This window comes from Leuciscus leuciscus, assembly GCF_965113295.1.
Source record: "Leuciscus leuciscus genome assembly, chromosome: 7".
NCBI classification, from domain to species: Eukaryota; Metazoa; Chordata; class Actinopteri; order Cypriniformes; family Leuciscidae; genus Leuciscus; species Leuciscus leuciscus.
Genome location: NC_138731.1, coordinates 23,999,370 through 24,023,389, shown reverse-complemented (window position 1 = coordinate 24,023,389; position 24,020 = coordinate 23,999,370). Strand labels below are relative to the sequence as shown.

The 24,020-nt window shown below is 38.2% G+C and overlaps 1 protein-coding gene across 1 annotated transcript in view; it reads right to left on the bottom strand.

Moving 5' to 3' along the window:
- The window catches only part of man1a2 (mannosidase, alpha, class 1A, member 2), a 94,916-nt gene that overhangs the window by 40,676 nt on the left and 30,220 nt on the right, over positions 1-24,020 (bottom strand). Inside the window, exon 4 of the mRNA XM_082175313.1 lies at positions 13,282-13,378. Within this exon, the coding sequence (XP_082031439.1) occupies positions 13,282-13,378 (97 nt within the window). The remainder of the gene's footprint in view (positions 1-13,281; positions 13,379-24,020) is intronic.

The following is a 24,020-nucleotide window of genomic DNA, read 5'->3' as shown; positions in this document are numbered from 1 at the left end:
CTTTAATGTTTGCTTATGCTCACCTAGGATGCATTTGATTAAATACAGTGAAAACAGTAATATAATGAAATATTACAATTCAAAATAACCTTTGTACTAATATATTTTAAAATGTAATTTATTCCTCTAATGGCAAAGCTGAATTATAAGCATCATTACTACAGTCTTCAGTGACACATGATCATTCAAAAATGCTGATTTGCTCTAGAAACTTTTCTTTTTAGTATTTTTTGTGGAAACATTTATCAGGATTCTTTGATGAATAGAAAGTTTAAAAGAACAGAATTTATTTTAAATAGGATTTTTTTTTCTGTAACTAAGTAAAAGTCTTTACTCTAGCTTTTGATCAATTTAATGCATCCTTGCTGAAATGTAAAAAAAAAAAAAAAAGCAAAAAAAGTTTTAAATGGTAGTTATAGTAAAAATATATGGCATTACTACCCACTCAGCAGCAGCGGATGACAAAGGATAATACAAAATAAAATTAAAAACTACAGAATAAAACAGAATTAATGACCATGGCTCTCCATTTGATGATATATGGGTTTTTTGTATAAAGCTGGGTGTACAGCATTTACTTTTCTCAGTAGTTCTTGACTGTTGCTTGTTAGATTGCATGAAGAGACATCTTGGGTAAAAGCAAAGGCGGACAGACCAACATCAATGGTCTTTTATGCCAGACAGTAAGCTCTACATCATAGCTAGGAATTTCATGACTGACTGTGTAGACTGGCCATTTTAAGTCAGCAGAACACAGCTATCATGCTGTCCTCATTTACACGTGAAACTGAAATAATACTGCAGAAACCTTGCACTAATGACAGCAGTCTAAAGCCTGGCCTGGAGTCAGATGTGGCTGGGCAAAAGCCTGCTTGATTCTTTACCAGACAGCTGCCAGAACTCTCACACTGCAGGACTGTGAGCCACAATTAAGGATGCAGGACTTCAAAGGTCAAGATAAAACTCTAAGGCACTTAATGAGAATGAGAGTTACAAGATGATTTTCCAACATGACCAAAAGATATTTTACGACTTAAGTCTAAAAAGTAAAATGCAAAATAAAAATAGAATACCAGCCAGGGTAAGAAAAGTTACTTGACTGCATTAAGGTATCAAGGCAAAAATGTTGGCCTCCAAAAGATTAATTTACCTTTTGATGCAATTAAAAAAACTGACAGCCTTGAATGAATTTTTTTTTTTAAATAACGTAAACAGTAATCTGGCGCCGCCATGTGCACTTTTCACACTGTACTGTAATTCACACACACATACAATCACAGTCCACGTACAGGTGCTCTGGTCAAAATAACACATCGGCACTCAAGTCACGTACATTCAGCTCTCAAGGGCACACTAGTGTCTGTCTGTCTCTCATGATCTCTTAATGAATAACTATACAGACATTTCAACAGCTTATTTCCATCACAGTGTCTCCTTTTTCACCAAACCTCTGCCTCCATCTGTGCTCTTCTATCTCTGCTCTGTTTGTAATTTGGTGTTTGCTGTGCTTGCTGTCAGTCACTGGTAAGTGGCTGATGAATATTTACTGAGTCACAGCACTTTGATGAATGGCTGTAGTTGTGATGCCGAGGGAGAGGAGTGATCCCTGTTTCTCAGACAAGCAGACTCTTGCACCATTTTAATGCTGCAGAGACTCATGGGGCACACCATTATCCGGGTAGTGCAGCAAGAACAGGGTCTGTATCATGTTGGAGGGTAACCGATTAAAAAAAATAGCAATGTCACCGACTTAACCAACAACATTTTTTCAGTAGAAATACTGCAGCTCAGACCAGAGCAGCTTTTCCAGTTAACAGCAATTAGTTGAATGAGAAAAATAATAATAATTTGAATCACTGCAAAATTAAACACTATTATATACATTCACAAATCTTATATTTAATCAAATAGGGCCATTTATGAGTATGTTTTTGATTCAGTTATTATTATTATTATTATTAATAAATGACTATATAGTGCTTATGTGCAAAATCATTACTGTTCTGAATTAATGCAAAAATAATTAGCTGCTAAAAAAAGTTGTTCAATGGGGTGTACAATAAAGTAAAATATAGCAAAAAAAATTTAAAAAATAAAAATAAAACATTTATTTTGTACTATAGCTACTTGTCTGCATTAACTTCTTTGAAACTGTGAAGCTACAAGTTTCCCAACACTGATATGTCATGACTTTCGTTCCACTTTTTCTCCTTCTCAAACTCCATTTTCCATTTCATTTCCAACTCTTTTTAGTGCTTTGTTTTCTAGGTCTCCTCTAACATGTCAAGGGCTTGCGTGCATTCCTGGTGGACTGCACAGAAACGAATTTGTGTGAATTCCCACCTGCGCTTGGCATCTTCTCATCTATTAAAAGTTTAATCCCAGCAGAACCCTGGTAGAGCGGGAAAAGCAGCAGGAATTGAGCTGGAAATCAGTCAGTCAGTTGGGAGGGTTTGCAGCATTTTCTTTGTGCCAGCTGGAAACATGCTAACTCAGAGTAAGCCTCGTAACACTAAACAAAGAACAATACTTAAGTCACTTCAGAACAGTGCTATGGGCATGATATTGATGTGTGTGCAAAAGTACATATTTTCAAAAACAACTCGTTGGAAGTTTGCCTGAACATCTAGTCGACTACTAGGTCTTAAAAAAAAAAAACCCTGTAAAATGAGGGTTTTCTGACAGGTAAAATTACAAAAGAACATATCTAGATGAACTAATCAATTGGTGGTGGTTGAGGAGATTCCCCCCTTCCATGTGTAAAGCACTTTGAGTACCCAGAAAAGCACTATATAAAATGAAACAACGAATCCCTATGAATCCCCTTGAAGCTGCAGAAAGCGGTGGTCTTTAGAAATTCAGCTATGAAAGCAGACATCATGCAAGATGTGTAGGCTATATACACGTATGATTTATGGTACTACGCTTTGAGTGTGACACATGCAGTCCTACCTTTTGCGCATACTAATTTATGCTGTTCTCAAAGAATCCATCACCTCAAACTCAGATGGCAGAGCTAGCATGACCTAACTTACTGAATGTGTTTGCTGTCTGTAGGAAGTGGTGTATTGGCTGGGGACTAGACTTTTGCCAAGCGAGAATGCAATTTGCCTGTTTTATACAGCTATACTATGTACTGTTGGGATGTTTTTGAGGTATTCAAAATCCATGATCCACATACATATAATGATATTTAATTGAAGAATATATACACATATATTTATATATACAAACACACAATAGAAATATGCACACATGTATAATATTGTATTTTTTTTAAAACTGATTACATTTGTATTTTATACATATATTTATCTCCACAAAATGAACAAATTACCTCTTAAAGTACACTTAGCTATAAAAGTTACATCTGCATTGTTTGTAGAAATTATGCCATTCATGAATGATTCATTCTGAACACAGACGGATGAATGCATTACAGGCTTTAGCAGAAATGCGTGAGACATTTAGAGGAAAATCGCATGACTAACTGTCTAGTACTATGCATCCATCAGCATTTAGCACGTGCTTGGGATGTATTCGCGCACAACTGGCATCCTTTGCACGGTGATGAGAAAAGCTCAAACCCCAGTGTTAAACTTCTTTGTCTCTGCATTGCAGGAGAGAATGGTGCTTGGCACCTGCCTGAGCCGAGCCGAGCCGCAGTCGTATATGAAGTCACCACGGAGAAGACAACATGCCCCAGGGCTCATCCTGATTCACTCATTACATCATTACCAACACAGTGGGTCATGTACTGACGGGTCTCTAGACAAAACTCATACACGCACACGCCACGAGCACTAAACTCACATGCTGAGAAGCTGCGTGCACTTCCCCATGCTCTCCACAGTCAAACAGAAAATCACACGCATCATTAAGAAAATATTAACCACCTAGGGAACGCAATTCGTTGGGCAGTACCGAGATGCATATATAATTGGAGATTTCGGCGAGGCTGGTGGCTGATGGGAATTAAGCAAATGAGATCATAAATACCAAAAACGAATGGAAAAGTCAAAAGAGCCAGTCGACTGAGGCAATACTCTCTCATTCCAATCCCTTGTCTTCTTGACACAACTCCCTTAGACAGCTGTTTTCCTCCCCCCCCCTCTTTCATTGTCATTGTCCGCTCCTCCACAACCTATTGGGGGGATGCACCGATATGAAAATTTTGGCCGATATCGATAATTAGTTATATTTGAAAGCCGATATAACCGAATATAAACCGACATATTGGCCGATAAATCTACATTTTTGAGAGCCTGATTACAAAAACAAAAGTCTCACCATTAAAAGCCATCTCCCAAGCACACAATCATAATGTTCTCATTATAATTTTATGTAGCCTGTATGACAAACTTGTGCTGTATTTTCCTTTTTCTCGAAGTGATTCCAATCATATTTCAAGCAAATCAAAACCATCATGGCGAACAGTGCGCATCTGAAGGAAATAATCCATTATTTATCAGCTTTAATATATTGGCCAAATTTTCTTATTGGGCCGATAACGATACCATAAAAAATTAACATATTGGGAAATACCGATATGGTGGCAGATTTATCGTGCATCCCTACTGAATATGATTACAATTTTATCCAGTTTACACAATTTATTTTACAAAAATATTTTTACCTTGTGCATGTGTATGATACGGTGCTCAAAACGTCGTTGAAATCCTGGAAATATCATTTAGTAAGTTGTAATTTCCCTTTAACATTGTTATAGTGAATACATTTAAGTTATGCTCAGCTCTGAAATATTTAAATCAGCAATATTTTCTCTTCCCAAATAGCATCTTACAATTACAAATAGCTGTAATTGTCATGGAAATTGAAAAGTCAACAACATTATCAAAACTCTAATAGCAATATAAGTGCCAGCAGTTCATGTTAATGGCTGAGAAAAGCTTTGTTTACTGCATATTCAATTATGTACCACAATATTTGCTGAGAGTACAATTGCAATTGTATTTATTTTACTAACACAGATTACAGAGTGAATAACTTCATAACTTTTAAAATATTAAAGACAAACTTACTGTGAGCTAAAAGGTTGTTTGTTTTGTTTTTGTTGAAGCCATCAGTCTGCATTAGTTCAGCTATTTTTTTTAAATAGATGTGGAAAACTACATTTCTCATGATTCTGCAATACAATCTCCACCAATCTGAGAATTGCAAAACAAGCAAATCGTGGCCACTCTCATTAAGCACTGTAAATGACATGTCAATCTCCTTATGCTCACAGACTTCTTACATATTTGCATATGCATATTTCCAATTAGCCTAATTTAAAATATATTCTTTCTACATATATAATCAACTTTTAAATCAATGGTTTCATATTTCTCCATTTTTATTTTTATTATGTCGTTCAGTGCTTCTTGGGACTGTAATCCCTTTTCTCATTAAAGCCATTAAGTACACCTTTGTCTTTTTACCTTTAAAAAAAAAAATTAAAATCAAAGATTGTAATGTTGTGAGTCACACTGGTTAGTTTGGTTCATGGCTTATAACTCAAACAAAGACTTTTAAAATCCCTATGGGAAAAATACTTTTGGAAGCAAAGCTGCTGAAAAAGTGGATGGGCACATTATACTAAGTACAATGATTTTTGGTGGATTATCATCCCTGCAAAACAAAAAGCTGCAGCAAATTCAATTATTTTGGGCTACAAGAATCAGAAAAGGTTCTGTGAAATCCTGCAAATGTTTTACCATGCAAAATTGTCCATTTTAGTAACAAGAAAACTGATTTCTTGTTCATCCATTGTATTTTTTTCCTACTATGGAAGTCAATGGCTACAGTCAACTGTTTGATTACCAACATTTTGTGTTCAACAGAAGAAAGAAACTCATACAGGTTTGGATCAACATTATGGTGAGTAAATGATGAAAAAAATATTCATTTTTGTGTGTACTCTCTCTTTAAGCCCCAGCCCTTTCAACCAGTCAGGGAGAACCGCTGAGCTCTCATTTTATAACACGGCTCCTCATGGATTGTGCTCTTTTATTCCTGGGAACAGATATGAGGGACAAAAACAACCCAGTTATGGACAATGGTCCAAGCACCAGACTCAAGGCAAGTGTCCTTAGCTGATTAGCTGCAGGCTGGAGGGTATTGATCAACCAGAGCTCTGATTAAAGACTAAGTAGTCTGGATGCTCTGCCTCTTATCAGCCAGCATACGCATTCTGACCTCAGCTAGCCCTGCCGTTACTATGGCAACAACACTGGACGTCGGGATGACGGAGAACACAATGGCCCGTCTCCAGCTGCGGGTCTGGAGGGCTGTGCCCAGACTAAAACTGTCTAGATTCAGCCTTTCCGCTCGCTCTCTCTCTCTCTCTCTCTCTCTCTTCACACATCAGGATAAGACTTCCTGCTCAATGTGGGTTCATACTGAGGTTAAGCCTAATGAGTTCATTCGGCCATTTCATGGTGGAAAGAAATGAAAACACAACGCTTGACCACTTAAGAAAAAAAAGAAAGAAAAATCCACCTCTTCATTGTCTGCTAAAAACCTTTTAATGGTTTAACTACAATAGACTACAATAAAAAATGCTGGGTTATTTATTTATTTATTTAACCTAAATGCTGGATTCAGCCTGTTGGGTCATTTTACTGTTTTTTTTTGTTTTGTTTTTGTTTTTTACTATTTTTACCCAGGTTCTGGGTAGCTAGGTAGCTTTCTCAGCTAGGTCAATTTTACTGACAATACACTGGGTCAATGTAACCCAATGGTGGGTCTGCGCAAACCAGTTAAAACTGGATCAATTTGTCAACAGAGGGTTTTTGTGTTCTGTTCTGTTCTGAGAAAATAACTATTTCCTGAATGAAATGAAGGTTTGTATTACATTGATTAAAGAAAAATGTATGCAGTCGCACATTGTAACTTATTTGTTTACATGTACGTCGCAGCTAATGTCTGCTTGGAACGCTAGCCTTCTACAAACGCAAAATACACCGGATCTACACTCCGGGCAAATGACACGGCAGGCACCAAATGAAAGTTTCACCTCCCGCCAAAACGAATGGCACGAATAGGCCCGACACAACGCGACATCGCTGTCATCTCATGTAACAAAGTTGCAATGCACATTCAGTGCAGACCGCTCTGTTGACCACAATGCGCTCTTTGATAGTGTGCTATCGTCTGGGCTATGGTCGCACTATTCGTTTGATGGGTTTAAAAAAAAAAAACGTACGTCTGACAGACGAGATGACATGGTAAAGTTTTTTTTTATGTAACTTTGCAAACATTGCAATATTGACATTGAATAAACTGGAATAGAAATATAGCCTGATTATACCAGTTTCCTTTCCACAGATTCTCCAAGGCTGCTCCAGCCACTTCCCTTTCTAAATGTTTTTGAGTATTTTATGATTGTCAAAGAATGAATTGTCATTGAATAAAAACTATTTTATATGAACTGTCCTTGTCCTAGCCTATATACAACAGATTTTATAGTGCATTATTATTTAAAATAGCTTTCAATATTACGTTGCGTGCCCCAGCACGGTTTCAAAAAATAACCCAACAAATGGGTTGATGTATCCCAACAAGCTGGGTCAAAATAACCCAGTTTGGGGGCAAGTAAGATTTTTTCTTTTTTAAATATATACACTTTAATTCAGCTAGGAATCATTAAATTGACAATTAAGACAATGTTACAAAAGATAAAATAATGTTGTTCTTTTGAACTTTCTATTCATCATAGAATCTTGAAAATGCATCAGTTTCCACAAAAATATTAAGCAGCACAACTAAAAGTTTAATAAAAGTTAATTCAGCGGCAAATCAGCATATTAGAATGATTTCTGAAGGATCACGCAACACTGAAGACTGGGGTAATGATGCTGAAAATTCAGCTATGACAATAGGATTATTTTAAGATTAAAGCTATTTTCATAAAGCATGTCAGAACAGCATGTGAATGAGGCTTTAAAACACGTGAAAATAATCAACTTTGATGATGACAAAGAACTGCAATGTCACGTAAGTGTAACGCATCTACTGGTATATACTGTACACCCAAAAATCACAGCTGCGTTTTAAATATGTGATGTGAATGTACGTTGCATTGCACATTATGTTGGGACGGCGGCGCCAGAACTGCTCCTGAAAGAATGTGCACTGTAGCACGATCTCTCGATCTCTCTTCAAAGGCAGATCGTGGAGACATTTTAATATTTCACGATCTAAAATCGTAATATCACACACCTCTATTTTAAATTGTAATATTTCACATTACTGTTTTTACTGTATTTTTTATCAAATACCTGCATAAGAGACTTAAAACATTGTTGTCAAGTACATAAAAAAACTTTACAGACTCCAAAGTTTTGAATGGTAGTGTAAATCCAACTCTAAAACATCAGAAACAGAGCAACAGGCACTCGCTCCGCTGTGCGAGCATACGTTGACGTGTGGTTATTTATAGAATTGTGTTATCGTATGCGTTACAGTGGCGTTACGGTGGCAGTTGGGTTAAGCAATCTGACCCTGGGGTCCGGACTGAGAATATTCCCTGCAAACAGGGTGTTTGTTTACAGATCAAAGTGCATACCATCAGCGATCTGTCCAGAGAGTGCCTTCAAGCATTAGAGTCTCAGCTTTTATGGGTCAAATGTTTTTACACACACACCCAAAAAAAAAATCAATGGATGTCTATCAGTGGATCGATATGGGCGAGTCCCTGTCCCACCGCAACAGTAAGCCACTGGAATGGTCAGACTCAGAGCCCTTTTGACCATAACATCAAATGTACAATCAAGAGGACAAAGGCCTAGTGTGGAATCACAAAAGAACAATATTCTTAAACAAGTTTTAAACACAAAAAGGCCCTACTGTTATGTCCAAAGTATTTCAATTGTGCAAAAAAGAATTTCACTTGTGACTAGACTGTCTTTAAAGGTATAGATCACCCAAAAACTCTCTGGTCATCATTTACTCACCCTCATGTCATTCCAAACCTGCATTCATTTCTTTCTTCTAATCCATACAAAGAAAGTCAATGGGGTCCATGTTGTTGTTTTGGATCCCTCTGACCTTTCACTGTATTGTCCATACAACCAGAACCAGAAACATATAACCAGAAAAGTTTCTTCAAAATATCTTCTTTTGTGTTCAACAGAAAAAAGTTTGAGTTTAGAACAACATGAAGGTGAGTAAATGAGTTGGGTGAACTATCCCTTTAAAGGATTGTAAAATACATATTTTAAGGTCATGTCCACCAAGCACAGGTCAGACAGGTATATTAGCGATACTCAACAAATTGGATAAAAACTATAACCTTTTATTGCAAAAAACTATCATAATCCTCACAAAAGCCTTGCAGATTATGCATAATAATGAGAACGTTGCTCACAGTGATTAATTAATTAATTTGTTACAGTTATATAGCGCTTTTCTGGGTACTCAAAGTGCTTTACATATGGAAGGGGGGAATCTCCTAAACCACCACCAATGTGCAGCATCCACCTGGATGATGCGACGGCAGCCATATTGCGCCAGAACGCCCACTACACACCAGCTTACAGACCATAGGGTGAGCACCCCCTACTGGCCTCACTAACACCTCCTCCAGCAGCAACCTAGTTTTCCCAGTAGGTCTCCTATCCAGGTACTGACCAGGCTCAACCCTGCTTGGGGTTGGGCTACAGGGTGATATGGCTGCTGAAGTTCATGAAGTCAAACAGTAATTAAATCCAACAGTAATTGTTTTGACATTTATTGTTGAAGGTGCTGGAAGTGTTACAAAAGCAGTGCTTTGACAGAGTAGCAGCAGTATTTTAAAGGAGTGGGGTTTAGAAACACAACCTCTTGCAGAGCATTTTAACTAACTCTGAACATTTTTAGTGGTCAATAAACGCATCAAGACCGTTGAAAGACTGGGTTTTAGCATAAACTACTAAGAAAAAAAATCTAGATATAGCCTAACTCGCTGCACTAATCAGTTATTTAATAATTGAACAATCCATCCAAATCCAACCCTTATGCTGTCAGATTGATAAAATACATCAGCAAATATCCTAGATGTGGGGTGGCCAGTTTAAATTCAGCCAACAGAATGTGGCATTATGAAACTGTCAGCAGCATCAGCTCACTCATTAATAATGGCTCTATATATAGTTTAGGCAGCTTTTCTGTTTCAGGCTAGCCCAAAAAAATAAAAAAGTCAGCTCGAAAAGCAGCCTAAACTACTTATATAGCCTTTTTATATTTAAATAGTATATTAAGTATATTATGCACTGTATATTTTATATATTTATACTATGGGGCTGTTAAATGCTTGATTCTAATTGATTAACATAGGTGTGCAATTATTTCAGTAAACAATGCTAAAGTAGTTCCACATATAGTAGACACATGGAAACATATGTGCAGAGAAACCTGTCAGTGCTGCCCCGCGACTATCAGTAAAATAAGTTCAGCAGCTGAAAGGCTACATGGCATTTCTTAGTAACAAGGTAGTAAAGTCACTGTTCTTGAAACAGTTAAACTTACATTTTCGCTATTAATCAATCAATCGATCTCTTTCGCTCACTATAATAACCGCATTGGTCTGCATTCCAATGGCTCAAGCTTTCACCACAAGAACTAAAAAGATATTTTGTAATTAGCAATGGAGGCTTGGGATGAGTAAGAAATTAGTTATACGCACAAGACTGTTTTAAGGACAAAACCTGAAAAATGTATTGAAATAAAACATCTGAACAAAGTTCAGTAAGTTGTAACCATAGCAAAAGTGGAATAAATGAATCCGGACCATTTAATTATCCGAAAAATAATGCATGCTTCACAATGTGGTTGTGTTACCACTTCAGGTGTGCACTATTTTTCGAATAAATTTAACAGCCTGTCGTCAATTATTTCTTACATGTACACACACTATTCTATTTGAAGCTAGCCAAAAAAATAAAAAATTAAAAAATGTTCTCCTCATTTGAGTATGTGAACCAACACCATTAAATTAAGATGGGATAAAGTAAATAAAAAGATCCCGACCAGGCAGACACAGCAACATCGGCTAAACCAATGGCATGAGAGCCACACAACTTATATAAACAATCTGTCTCTTGAAGACAGGACTTCAGATGAAACAAAGCACACCGTGTTCTGCCAAAAGATGTGAGGATGGAGAACAAGTTTCAACAGGGAATCTGAGAGAGAAACTTCTGGAAAAGAAGAGCAAAGTCATCCAAAAGTGTTCCATCAGTCTCTCTCCAAAATATACCCAAGTATGTTGATCAATACATGCCCAGCTGAGGAGATCATTCCACATGTGAGGATAGAAACAGATAGACTTATTAAATATGCAAGTGAAGTGTGAAAGACACTTCAGCACACCGCACTGCAGCATGAGGCGCTCCCTTGTTCTTCCACACTCTCTCTCCACCTCAAATCTTTGTTCTTCTTCAAAAGCTCCCTCTTATTTTGTTTAAAACGCAGCACTGCCTCATATGAGTCTCATTGGTCTCTCAGAGAAAGAACAAATAAAAACTCATCCAAAATCTTGGCAAGTTTCAGAGAAAGACTGAGGTCGATTTGCAAGGCTAAATATAACAATATTAAATGGAACTGACAAAACATTTAAGTATTGGTATTAATACATATTTCATTATAAATAATTTTTTTATTTTTTTATTAATGCATATATTTAATTAATTTACATTTATACAAAATTTAAAAGTTTAAAATGACTAGGTCCTATCCGCAACATCACAACTTGGCGTATTAAGAATGTGCAGTCACTGGTCTTTCAATGCAGCTCATCCTATCAGGATACGGTGTCAGAACTATTTATTTAATACTATTGTTTTTTTTCCTGCAAACACGGCCATGGTTACATCAGCAGCAGAGTAAGAAGCAAACAGGATGAACTGTGTTTTCATGATCTTTGTTTGTCTTTCATGATCTTGAGTAAGGGTGTCACGACTCTCCAAATCCTCGATTCGATTACATTTTCAATTCTAAAGTCACGGTTCGATTCGATTCTCGATTTGTTTGACTGTAAAAAAAATTGCATCACAATAAGTGTATTGTGATTGTCACTAACATTTTAGTAACTAAACTTAATTTTATTAGGTTTAGTGACAACATGTTACAATGTTTACATGGTATAATTTCTGGTAAGCTACACATTTGTATTATTTCAATTCAATTAAATTATTGTGATTTGATTTAATATTGACTCATTTGGATAAATATTAGGTAGGCTACACAAGATAGGCGTTAATTTGTCTCAAAAAACACAACTCACCTAATGCTGTAAACATACAGAGAGCCCTATCAGCTGGTAGTAGGCTATTATTTAAGGTTAAAAATAATTAAATATAATGCGTTTTTTTTTATTATAATAACAACTTTATTTAATGATATAAGTAAAAAATATAATACGTAATATAGAACACATATTTAGCTAAATACTCTCTATAGCAATTTTTTTTCTTGCCAACTACGTGCTATAGCCTATATTTTGGTCATTAAACGGCTTTCCTGAGGTAAATGTGACATAATTGTTATCCAGCTATGTTATTGACCTCTTCACTATTAGCTAGTATAGATGATCGGTTCACGTGCGCTAGGGATCTGTCACGTAACATTTACAAGCGCCAAAACGGTATTTATGTTTGAATTTCGTAATAAAATTGACAGAATCTGAGAGCTGAGATTTTTTTTATATCATAAAGTAACCTCTAGTCTGTCGGTCTCTGTGTCCTCTTTGCTTCGTGATTTTTCTATGCGTGAGAGCGTGTGAAAAGTGTCAATCGCCTGTGTCTCACGGTGAATGCGTGAGAGTTGGCAGCTCTGGCAGCACTTCAACGTGTGTTTTTTTTGTTTTTCGTTTTTTTTGCTTGGCAAGCCGAGCTGACGTGACGGGGCGTGACAGCATCGACGATTAAATTTTTTGATTCGATAATCGAGATTGAGCATTAATTTCGATCGATTTCGATTTTAAATCCAAATCGTGACACCCTTAATCTTGAGGCATGCTCACATGTACACACACAGATCCGATTCATTCCCACTAGTTGAATCTTCTTATACTCTGGAGCTGAGAGCCAGTTATAAAAAGACCCAAACAAATAGAGAAATGATTAGGGAGGGCGATCTGCGCAAGCACGTCTTATCGTTTGAGGGTGTGAGTTATTGACGGCACACAATAGTGGATGTAGATGGAATTGTGTGTGTCTGTCCTTACCACAATGAACCAAATCATCCCGCAAGAGCAGTCATTTACATGCAAATGAGACTCCAACATGCATCCTTACTTACCGAAGATATTGGTGGAATGTCCTTTCTTGGCGAGGGGTTTGAGCTCGTTGTGGCCCCAGCCATATTGCCTGTAGCTGTCCCACGCATGTTTCATCATCTAGGACACAGAAATGAAGAGAAATTAGCCTTACCCACAAACACAAAAAAGCATGGTGGATATCTGCATTACAGAACCCACATCCATCTGACTGATTCATCAACAGCCGCCTGCCTTCATGATTCGTAAACCTTTTAAAAATGTCGGAAGGAAACAAATGCATTATTCAATGCAAAATGTAGTGACATGAAAGCCAAAAAAGCTGTTTGGTCTGATAACGAACGACACGTTTTAACAGGGTAGAATAATACAGGGATGCACAAAGGCCTTTGATGCATTGCATCAGAGATGTCCTGTTACCCAGAAGCCCCCGCTGTGACCGTGTCTGCTGTGTTGTCATTCCCCTTTCAGGTCACTGGCCAGCAGCACCCTGTCAATGTATCTTCACTCTATGCATGTGTGTTTTTCTTTTTTTCCTCCTACTGGGGAAAGATGAATGGACACAGTGTGTGTCTGCGTCTCTAAGCGTGTCTTTGTCTCAGCTGAGGCTCTAGGCGTGCTCTCTCTGAGCTCTCGCTCACATCCATTAAACGGCTGGCTGAGATTCAGCTCCGAGCCACTCCACATTTAGACATGTCTTCAAACATTACCACTTGGAGGAATCCTTCCTCCAAAAAGCAGAACACTTGTGACAAGGATGATAAGGTGCTCACGCACCAAGGCAAACGAATTAAATTATAGTTCTGCTCAAAAAGCTAGTGAGCTGCATTGATGTCTACAGCTTGCAGTAGCCTATATAGAATGTTGCCTCCTGAAGCCCAAATTATACTTTGGTTTTTACACATCCTAGGGTATGTGTGTGTGTAAATTTCATTATCAGCACTTGCGTGAAGGAAATTAAGAGATTCTAACAACTCTGATAAAAACTGTCTTTATACTCGTTTAAATTTGACACAAGACAAAGATGAAACTTAATAGTATAAATGTGTTTGTGGACTCCACCGAATGGAGAACACTTTGAAAGGCTGTGTTCGGCTGTCCGCATATGCCAAGTTTTCAGTTCAAAACTGAAAAATACATTTGGTCGTTCATATAAGAAAATATTTATTGCACTAAAAATGTCGCATCCCAAATAATGTACTAAACACTTGTACACTTAAGCTACACTCTAAGTGTATACATTTCACCATGGTTAGAAGTTTTTTTTACTACAAGGAAGCATTTGCCATTGTCCCTTTGAAAGGAATGATTTTTCAAATGTGTCTGATGTGTTGCCACTTGTTTAGGTTGTATATTTAAAACGAATATATCTGATTCGTCCAAATGCGATATGCATCAGAAAATTAATTCTTTTAAGCAGCATCTTAAATTCAATCATGTCACAAGATACTGAAAGTACAGTGAGACGGCCAGACCGCAAAGAGATATGAACAAACCCTGTTCTCAGATGGAACCTCATAAATTTCCAATTAGGAATAGCATGAAACGCATAGGAAAGTAATGTGAAAATTCATTCCAAAAGAGTTTGACTTTAGCATGTTGCTATGCTAATAACTCCATAATCAAAGTATAAAAAAAGCACATACAAATATTGGGTTGAATTTGGTTAAAACAAGATTGTTGCCTACTGTTTAAAATGGCCTTAGCATAGGAGAGCATGCCTTAAAATGCTGTCACATAGGCAGCTCACTAGGGTTTGGCACGGAGCTTATGAACACAGATGCAGTAGATGCCTCTGGAGTTCGTCTGACTGTCAAGTGTTGTTGTAGGCTGCCATCCCGAGCACAAGCCATGATTTTTCTTCGCTGTTCTCTGCCTAAAAAGCAGAAACCCAGGAGGGAGCCAAGGCAATGAAAAGAAGTCAATAATTTCATTTTGTTCCCTGCTTTCAATCTTTCCATGTCACGCTGTGCGCACAACAGATTATGAATTACCACAATGCAGTCTTTCCTCTATGTTTCCAACAATCCGAAGGCTGGAGGCTGATTAGACCGATTGTTAAACCCCCTTTAATGTAGACAAATTAAAGCCCAAGATCAGCAAGAAGCCTAAAATACAAACTGTAAGGAGATGGAGAGCTATGAGTCTACATATCTCTCTTTCCCTTTCCTCTAAATTCCCACTTGATCATGCATAACTTCCAACCTCCCTCTCATGTTTTATTCAAGGGCTGTTCAGGGTCGTTCTGCCTGTCAATTAACAGTTGTTTTGACTAAGTGGAGGCCTTGTGAAGCGTTGAGAGCAGATCCTATCCGACACGAAGAAAACTTAAACTGCCGGTTAAATTAAGCCCAGGCTTTTAACCACCCCATGAAGATGTGTCTACAGGGATGCAAGCGCATGAGATAGAAAAAAGTGAGACTGTCACAAGTATGATAATTCTGCGAAAATGAGCATTCTGTCATTATTTACCCTTTATCTCAATCAAAATTTGCTGTTGTTTATTTTATGATTTTTTTTTTAATGAAACTGCACACCGCTCTTTTCCATAGAACAATTCATAAAGACCTTAACTAGAAAAAAGCTAGAAGCTAAAAGCTAGAAAAAAAAAAAAACTTAAGAAACTCTTCTGACTTTTCAGAAGCTATCTGAAAGCTTCATGTAAGAAACACACAACATTTAAACCATTATTCAAAATCAGATCAATCAGCTCAAAAGCTCAAAAAGCTCAAAAGAACCATTCATTCACTGATCCGGTTCCCGGGTTCAATGCACTGACTCAATCTGGATGTCACAGTTCTTGAGTAAATAAGGTACAGTATAACTTCAGAAGACAAAGCATACAGTACAACAAGATTTATGGACCAATTTTTTGGTGTCTCATTTTTGGAGCTTAACGGATGTGGCTGCTAACTTTTAGATGGAAAACAGCTGTCAATATTCGTAAAAAAAAAAAGTCTCCTTTCGTGTTTCACTGGAGGGAAAAAACAGGGTTTTGAACGAGTATTGTAAATAATACAGTTTTTGATTGAACTATTACTTCAATATGTTTTCAAATAATTAAAAAAATTGAGAAAATATAACCATATCATTTGTGTAAATTAAGATTCAAAAAAGGTCATCTTGCGTTTTCACATTTGAAAACAAAAGACCAAGCAGCACTGCCCATTAATTACAATATTCAATAATTGTTTTGTGCGTTGAAGGTGGATGATTTTAAAATACTTGTGGTCATTTGTCCAAAGTAACAAAGAGTGCATAGAGAAGTGAAGAAGAGTGTGCAGGGAAGGAGGAGTGGGTGAAAAAGAGAATCAGGAGTGATTTGTGAAAGAAGGGTACCTACAAGTGTGAAAGGGAAAGTTTACAAGACTGTAGTGAGGCCAGCTATGTTGTATGGGTTGGAGGCAGTGACACTGACAAAAGGACAGGAGGCAGCTCAAAGATGCTGCGATTTTCGTTGGGAGTGACAAGTATGGACAGGATTAGAAACGAGCATATAAGAGGAACAGCACAGGTAGGACAGTTTGGAGACAAAGAGAGAGGCGCGAGACTAAGATGGTTTGGGCATATGCAGAGGAGGGATGTGGAGTATGTTGGGAGTAGTGTGTCTAGGATTGAGCCGCTGGGTAGGAGGAGAAAAGAAAGACCAAAGAGGAGGTTAATGGCTGTGGTGATGGAGGACATGCGGGTGGGGTGGTTGGTGGAGATGCAGAGGACAGAGCAAAATGGAGACGGATGATCCGCTGTGCTGACCCCTAATCGGAGAAGCCGAAAGAAGACAATTATTTTGTGTCGCTTCACCCTCAAAGGAAATAAGAAATACACAATAGTAAGGGACAAGAGAGATTGAGAGAGAAACAAATAAGTAGTGTAATGTAAAATGACAGCGCTTCAGTTATTTAAATTTCGGAAAGGCATTATGACCTTTCATTCACAACTCCACAGCATTCCTCCATGGATTGTGTGTTCATTCGGTGTCTCACATGCAGTGCTGAAGACAGGTTTCTGAAAAATTTGGTTCCTGTAAATGAAGGCTGCACCGTATCACTGCGTTTGAAAGCGCATTTAGTCTTAATTAAAGTCCAAAATGAGCGCCAGTTTCAGCAGTATTGTCTGTGCTGTGGTCAACACTGAGTAAACACCGAAAAACCTCTTTGTAGGCCTCATGGGACAACACTAAGCTCATTTCACAACACTGTTCAAACCACACTTTCACTCTATGGGACTCTCTCGTCTATAGGCCTTGTGCATTGCAATTTCCAAATGTTATGTTCTAAAAGCTATCTGTATTCATCAAGTGGTTCTGTAGTTTACTCTGTAAATTCAGTATTCGGTGCACCTGCACAAAGCGACTAATTGATTTACTGGATCGGTCCCTATGGATCAGCAGTCGTGTTCATATCAATTCCAGAGCAGACAGATACGATCATCTCCACCCTCCCATCAATCGAACACAGCACAATGTAGAGAGAACAAAGAGAGCGATAGATGAGCCTTGTCGGCGCTTTCTGCTCAACTGCTTGAGTGATGGGGCCGGCCTATTGTGTATTTCAATTACCATCCGGCTGCCAGCACACGTGTTTGAACAGTGATCAGTGCTCATATCAGCTATGCAGGTGGATTGGTTGTGTCCATCAAGCACTGCCTTAAGACTCCATGAAAGTCAGAGTGTAAGACAAATTAGACTGCATGTTCTCAAAAACTGTAAGTGGTTACAATGCATCACCCTCTTTCCCGAGGGCACAGTCACCTTTCTTGAAGCCGTTTGCTGCTTTCAGGCGCTCTAATATGATTTTTCTTCTCATTAGCATTGGCCTTTTATTTTGGAGTGCATGATTGCCAGGGAACAACAAAAGCACTTGGGCATGTTACAAGGGGTATGCTGATGGTTTTTCCACTGCACGCTGGGATTGAAGCGTGAGGGGGAGATCCTTTTAGAGCACATCACACTGTCTGGAAGGATTCCTAAAGCAAAGACAATGCCAATAATGGAGCAAAGGGTGGAGAGAGAGAGAGAGAGAGAGAGAGACTATAATAGGCTTCCAAAGAAAGTCAGAAAAATTTGAACAAAAGGAAGAAAAAGGAAACAAAAGACAAGGCAGATAAACATTTGGTAGAAAGAGGTGAGAGTGAGAATCAGTCATTTCAGCATGGATGAGCTTACTCTTAGGCCACTAATCACACTTGTGCTATTAGTGCAGTCTACGAATGTGCAAACTATGCATTTACAAAACTGACTCTTTAGTGAACTGCCTGCATGTTCAGTTGACTAATCACTCTTAAATGAACAGTTCACCCCATCATCATTTATTCGTCCTCATGTCGTTCCAAACCTGTATGACTTACTTTCTTCTGGGGAACAGCAATCAATCAAAGTCAATGGGGTCCAATGTTTTCAATCTTCTTTTGTGTTCCATAGAAGAAAGTCATTCATATACTACAGTTAGAATGAAATCAAACTAGTGTTTCCTACCTGAGGAGAGTCAAAGTGCAAAAGGTAGGCACAGAAACTTACATGCTTTGAGGTCATATGGACATATGGATGCAAAAAAACTACTCCAAACTAGAGGCATAACAATATATCGGTATTGTTGATTGTTGAAAAATATTGATATAATTTTAATGCTACAGATACAATATTATCATAAATAATCCAATGCCAGTGTCACTCTAGCGAGACACTCTACTCATACTCAAATAAAATTCACTCGCCAACGTGGGAGTGTTTTGGATTCTATAAAAAGACGGAGTGTTAGACACCCCAGTCTGCAGGAAGTGCCAATCAACAGTATGTTCTTTTTTATGCTTTTGTACAAGTTATGATTAAAACTCTCTCTCTCTGACTCCCTACAATCATATTTTGAGTGCAATTCATTTCACAAAATAAATGTAAAGATAAATTTGACTAAGGATATCGTAATATTATCGTAAATACTTTTGGCCATAATAATCATGTAGTGAAATATGGGTATGGCATCAGGTATGGGAAGGGGTTTTAGATTAAGGATGGTGGCTTCAAGGACAAAATATTGGGGACGGCTGTTCTAAAAAAAATTATTTAAAAAATGCATAGGAGTCACATTTTTACTAATGAAAAATCGAATAATCACTGCTGAGGACGGTGAAATTTCACCAGGTCAGTTAATTACTGCGGGCTTAGAAAAATATAGCATTCAGAACCAGTAGAGCGCGCGCTCACACACACACACACAAGTGCCCTCTAATGTTTCCTCTAGGGGGAGCTGCATTAATTAGCATTAACCCCCACTAGGCACATGCAATTCATTCATAGATCACTCTTTGCTCTACAGCAAACCAACAGAGACGAGCAACTGTGAAATTCTGCAGCGAGGTCAAAAAAGAACAGCCGCTCTGAAAGTATCAGGCAGCAGAGCTGCAATTACCAGTTGCCTCCGGTGAAGGCCCGAGTCCCTGTGATTGATTTAGACTCCACCCATTTTGCCACAGAGCTGCAGGTTGAAGTTACGGCGCAATGACCTGTCCATCCGGACAGACAGAATCATATCTGACAGAGTCTCACTGCAGTAAATGTGACGACACAATACTAGGTGATAAATTGACTTTAAGAGCATTCTGACACTTAAAAAGATTCAGGACAGTTCTTTTGTTTTGGAGACAGCCTTTAAACATCACACCCAGACACTACTGCGCTCCCTTCTGACATGTCAAATATAACCCATCATTCAACTAACTCAGATATATATTGGCTCTTCAGTTGATGTTTAAGGTCCTCATCTTGCAAGAAAGAGCCTCTCTCTCAGTGGTTCATGTAGATTGTCTACCAACCGGAAGGTTGGTGGTTCAATCCCCGGTTCCACCTGACCAAGTGTCGAGGTGTCCTTGAGCAAGACACCTAACCCCAGCTGCTCCCGACGAGCTGGATCGCCTTGCATGGCTGACACCGCCGTCGGTGTATGAATGAGTGAGTGAATGTGAGGCAATATTGTAAAGCGCTTTGGTGGCCATTGGGTCTGTGAAAGCGCTATATAAATGCAGTCCATTTACCATTTACCATCTCCACTGTGTATGATTTTGTAGTTTAAGAAGAGCTGGATCTAAGCCGCACAGGTGTTATGGGAATAAAATACATTGATGTTCTGAAGTCAGGTGATTTCTCGTGTAATGTGGCCTCTGATGTTGTGCTAAACAGATGATTACTGGGCTCATCTAAGAGCAGAACACCAGCAGAAAGGCCCAGGAGTTTAGAAGGATCCGCTCCCATGATCTCTGCCAGGGGCGGTTCTAGGATTTGATCGTCAGGGAGTTTGGAGTATGAAGGATTTGATCTTCAGCCCTTAGTGAGAATGTGTAGCAAGAGACCATTGCCTAAGTCAGGGGTTTTCAAACTTTTTGTGTGTGTGGACCACTATTTGTAATCAAGAATTTTCGCGGACCACCTCATAATACACATAATAAAATATGTCTACACAGAGTCCTATACCTGAATTAATCTGCACCTCTAAATAGGCTTACTAGCACTAAAACTACCATTGGTCATCACATCAGTACAACAGGCTTGTTAAAAGAAAGTTTACTGCACACAACGGCTGCCACATATTTAATTTATTTATTTACTCAAGCGCCCGAGGGCATAATCAGGTTCATTTGAACAACAGGCTTATTTCCATAGCAATGGAGTATGAAATCTATACAGAACACTGGAATATAGTCAACATTTCAAAACCTTTGGCGATTTTAGGGGATTATTAAAGGTATAGCGGAGGATCTTTCCAAATTTTAGATAAGACCCGCCCTCTCCACTTTTTGAAAAGTTTGATTGATTCACCAGAATGATTGACAATTAGGAGGACCAATAGTTTAGACTACCCACCAGGAAGTAAAACATCCTCCGCTATACCTTTAATCTTCAGAGTTTTAGTTTTTCAAGTCCTCAAAAAGTACCTAGGCTTGAGTTTGTCCACTTAACAGCACATCTGGAAAACATTTCAGAAACGCGAGATCAAGAAACTAACTGGAAATTAAAATAATAACAGGCCTTATTCATTCCATTTATAAACATTTCGTTACTGCCTATGCCTAACTGTGCGTTCACACCGGACGCGAATAGCGCGTCAAATTCAAAAAGGGATCATATGTCAAATTCGCGCCTACCGCGTCTAGTGATACGCTTGACCACTTTGTATCAATTCGCTCGTCGAGAGCGAAATTGACGCGCGTAAAAACAAAAGTTTGAAGCGAAATTTCGTCCGGTGTGAACGCACCATTAAAGGCTATGCGTGTGATGTGATAATGAGAACATATTTGCCTCTGCCCTTTTCTCTTCAGAGAACCTGTTGCTATCCACCGAACCAATGTTGTGGTTCTAACGGCACTGAACTTGAATGTCAAGGCCGAACACCACTAGGCTATTTTAGTAATCACACAATAACTTGACAATTTAATTAAAATGTTATATCAATATAGGCCTACATATTATTCTTTTATTTTTTTTTTATGGGAATTTCCTGGTAAAATTAAGGTAAAAAAAATATTATTTTATATTTTATTTTGCCTTTCCACGGACCACCTGCAGTACCCTCACGGACCACTAGTGGTCCGCGGACCACAGTTTGGGAATAGCTGGCCTAAGTGGTGCCTCTTTGTAAATCTGCACCACTATATTAATATACTATAGTAAGTCAAAAGTACCCAATCAGTACTTAAACTGGTACCAAGTCAATACAAAAACTTTATCAATTATATAATGATACCAGTCTTTCTGCAGTACAGTTCAAATCGGTACAAGTTTAGGCTACTGTTTGACTAACACAAAATTGTCAAGATTACATCTGTTATATTGACACATATAATATGCTCATATTTAATATAAATTGAAAACCCTTCGCTTCTCCAAATTCGCATTACCCTGATGCTAAAAACAGTAATATTGAGAAATATAATTAGAATTTAAAATAACGGTTTTCCATCTGAATATAATTTAAATGTGACGTCAAAGCTGAATTTTCAGTAGCCATAGTTTTCAGTGTCACATGATACTTCAGAAATCATTCTAATATGCTGATTTGGTGCTTTGGTCTTTTCATTATCAATGGTAAATGGACTGCATGTATATAGCGCTTTCAACAGACCCATGGCCACCAAAGCGCTTTACATATTGCCTCACATTCACCCATTCATTCACTCATTCATACACCGACGGCGGTGTCAGCCATGCAAGGCGCCATCTTTTAATAAAATACAATCATTTTTGTGCTTTTTGTAGAACTTTTTGTGAATAGAAAGTTCCAAAGAACAACATTCATTTGAAACGGAAATTTCTGTAACAAATGCAAAAGTCTCTTTACTGCCACTCTTGATAAGTTTAATGTATGCATCTTTGCTGAATAAAAGGCTTCCTTTCACATTCTTAATTCAGTTTACCTTGACGGATACATCCTTTGTGTAACCATGTCTTCCAATCACCCAAAATCCTTTGATGACAACAATATAAAATAAAATATAACACAAGTACTGTACGGTGTCAAGTTGTATCCTGTTGTACTGTGTTTGATGATTTCTCTTACTGAACGCTTACAAATACAGGCCCAATTAATTCCCTCAGTGACCTTGACTGCGGCATACAGTCTCACCTTCTCTTCATCTCATCTTCAGGGCATATGCACAGCCATGAACCTGCCCTCTGATGCTCTTCGGGTCTCAGTACCCTGCAGTGTAAATGCTCTCACTGCCAACAATACTAACAGAAACAGAGCAGCACAGAGCTCCAGATTCTCAAAGCAACATGCCACAAACAACATGCGTCAGATAATTGGCCTGGCGGCTAGTAGACAAGCTCTGACATATTACAAGGTGGAGTTCATGTGGATAATTAGAGTTCAAGTTCAGTTCACAAACTCCAGATCCTGTTCCCCTTGACCAGCTAAGCCAAAGGACTCATAAAATAAACATACTTTATCTAGGATAGTTCTAAATTCTGTCATCATTTGCCCTCATGTTGATCCAAAAAATATTTAAGAATGTTGGTAAGCAAACATTTGTTGGTGCCCATTGACTTCCATTGTATGGAGAGGGGGAACTTTTATTTTTATTTTTTATATCTTCTTTACATAAAAAAGTCATTCAGGTTTGGAATGACATGAAGGGGAGTAAACTATACATAATCCCCTTTAATTAAATGTTCTATTTTGTTTCTGAGAACATTTTTAATTCTGTAGTCGTCCATAAAGATCAAATAGTTCATCACACTAAACGTCGCAAGAGTAATAAGCATGTCAGCTATGTCAATGACTCACTGTTTGCTTCAAGCCCAGCGGACCACCATCAGAACGAGCAAAAGAAATATGCAAAAATACACCGGTACACACACACACACACTCCATAATCCCAGTTATGGCTGTGGAGGAAGGAACTGAGGAGCTTGTGTTGAGGGCCCCTTAGACAAATCAATATGACTGTAAGCTTATCACTGAGTTAATGTAGAGGGAGTATTATAAGCAATTACATTCAGAGAATTGTCAAAATGAGACTTCTGAAAGCGTGTGGAGAGAGAGTTTATGAAAAGATTATAAAAAGCACTGGTCTGGGATGATAAATCCATTTAAAATCCAGAAGATTGAACAAAACAGGCACTCTTTGAAGACTCAAATACATACAAAGAGAACAAGTGAGACACAGAAAGAGCCAGAGTGAAGGAGTGTCGGTTTCACACCACAAGTAAAAGCAGCACATAGCCTATTTCTTTCTCAACCTATGGTATTCACACAGCCTGTGTAAGCAGAGG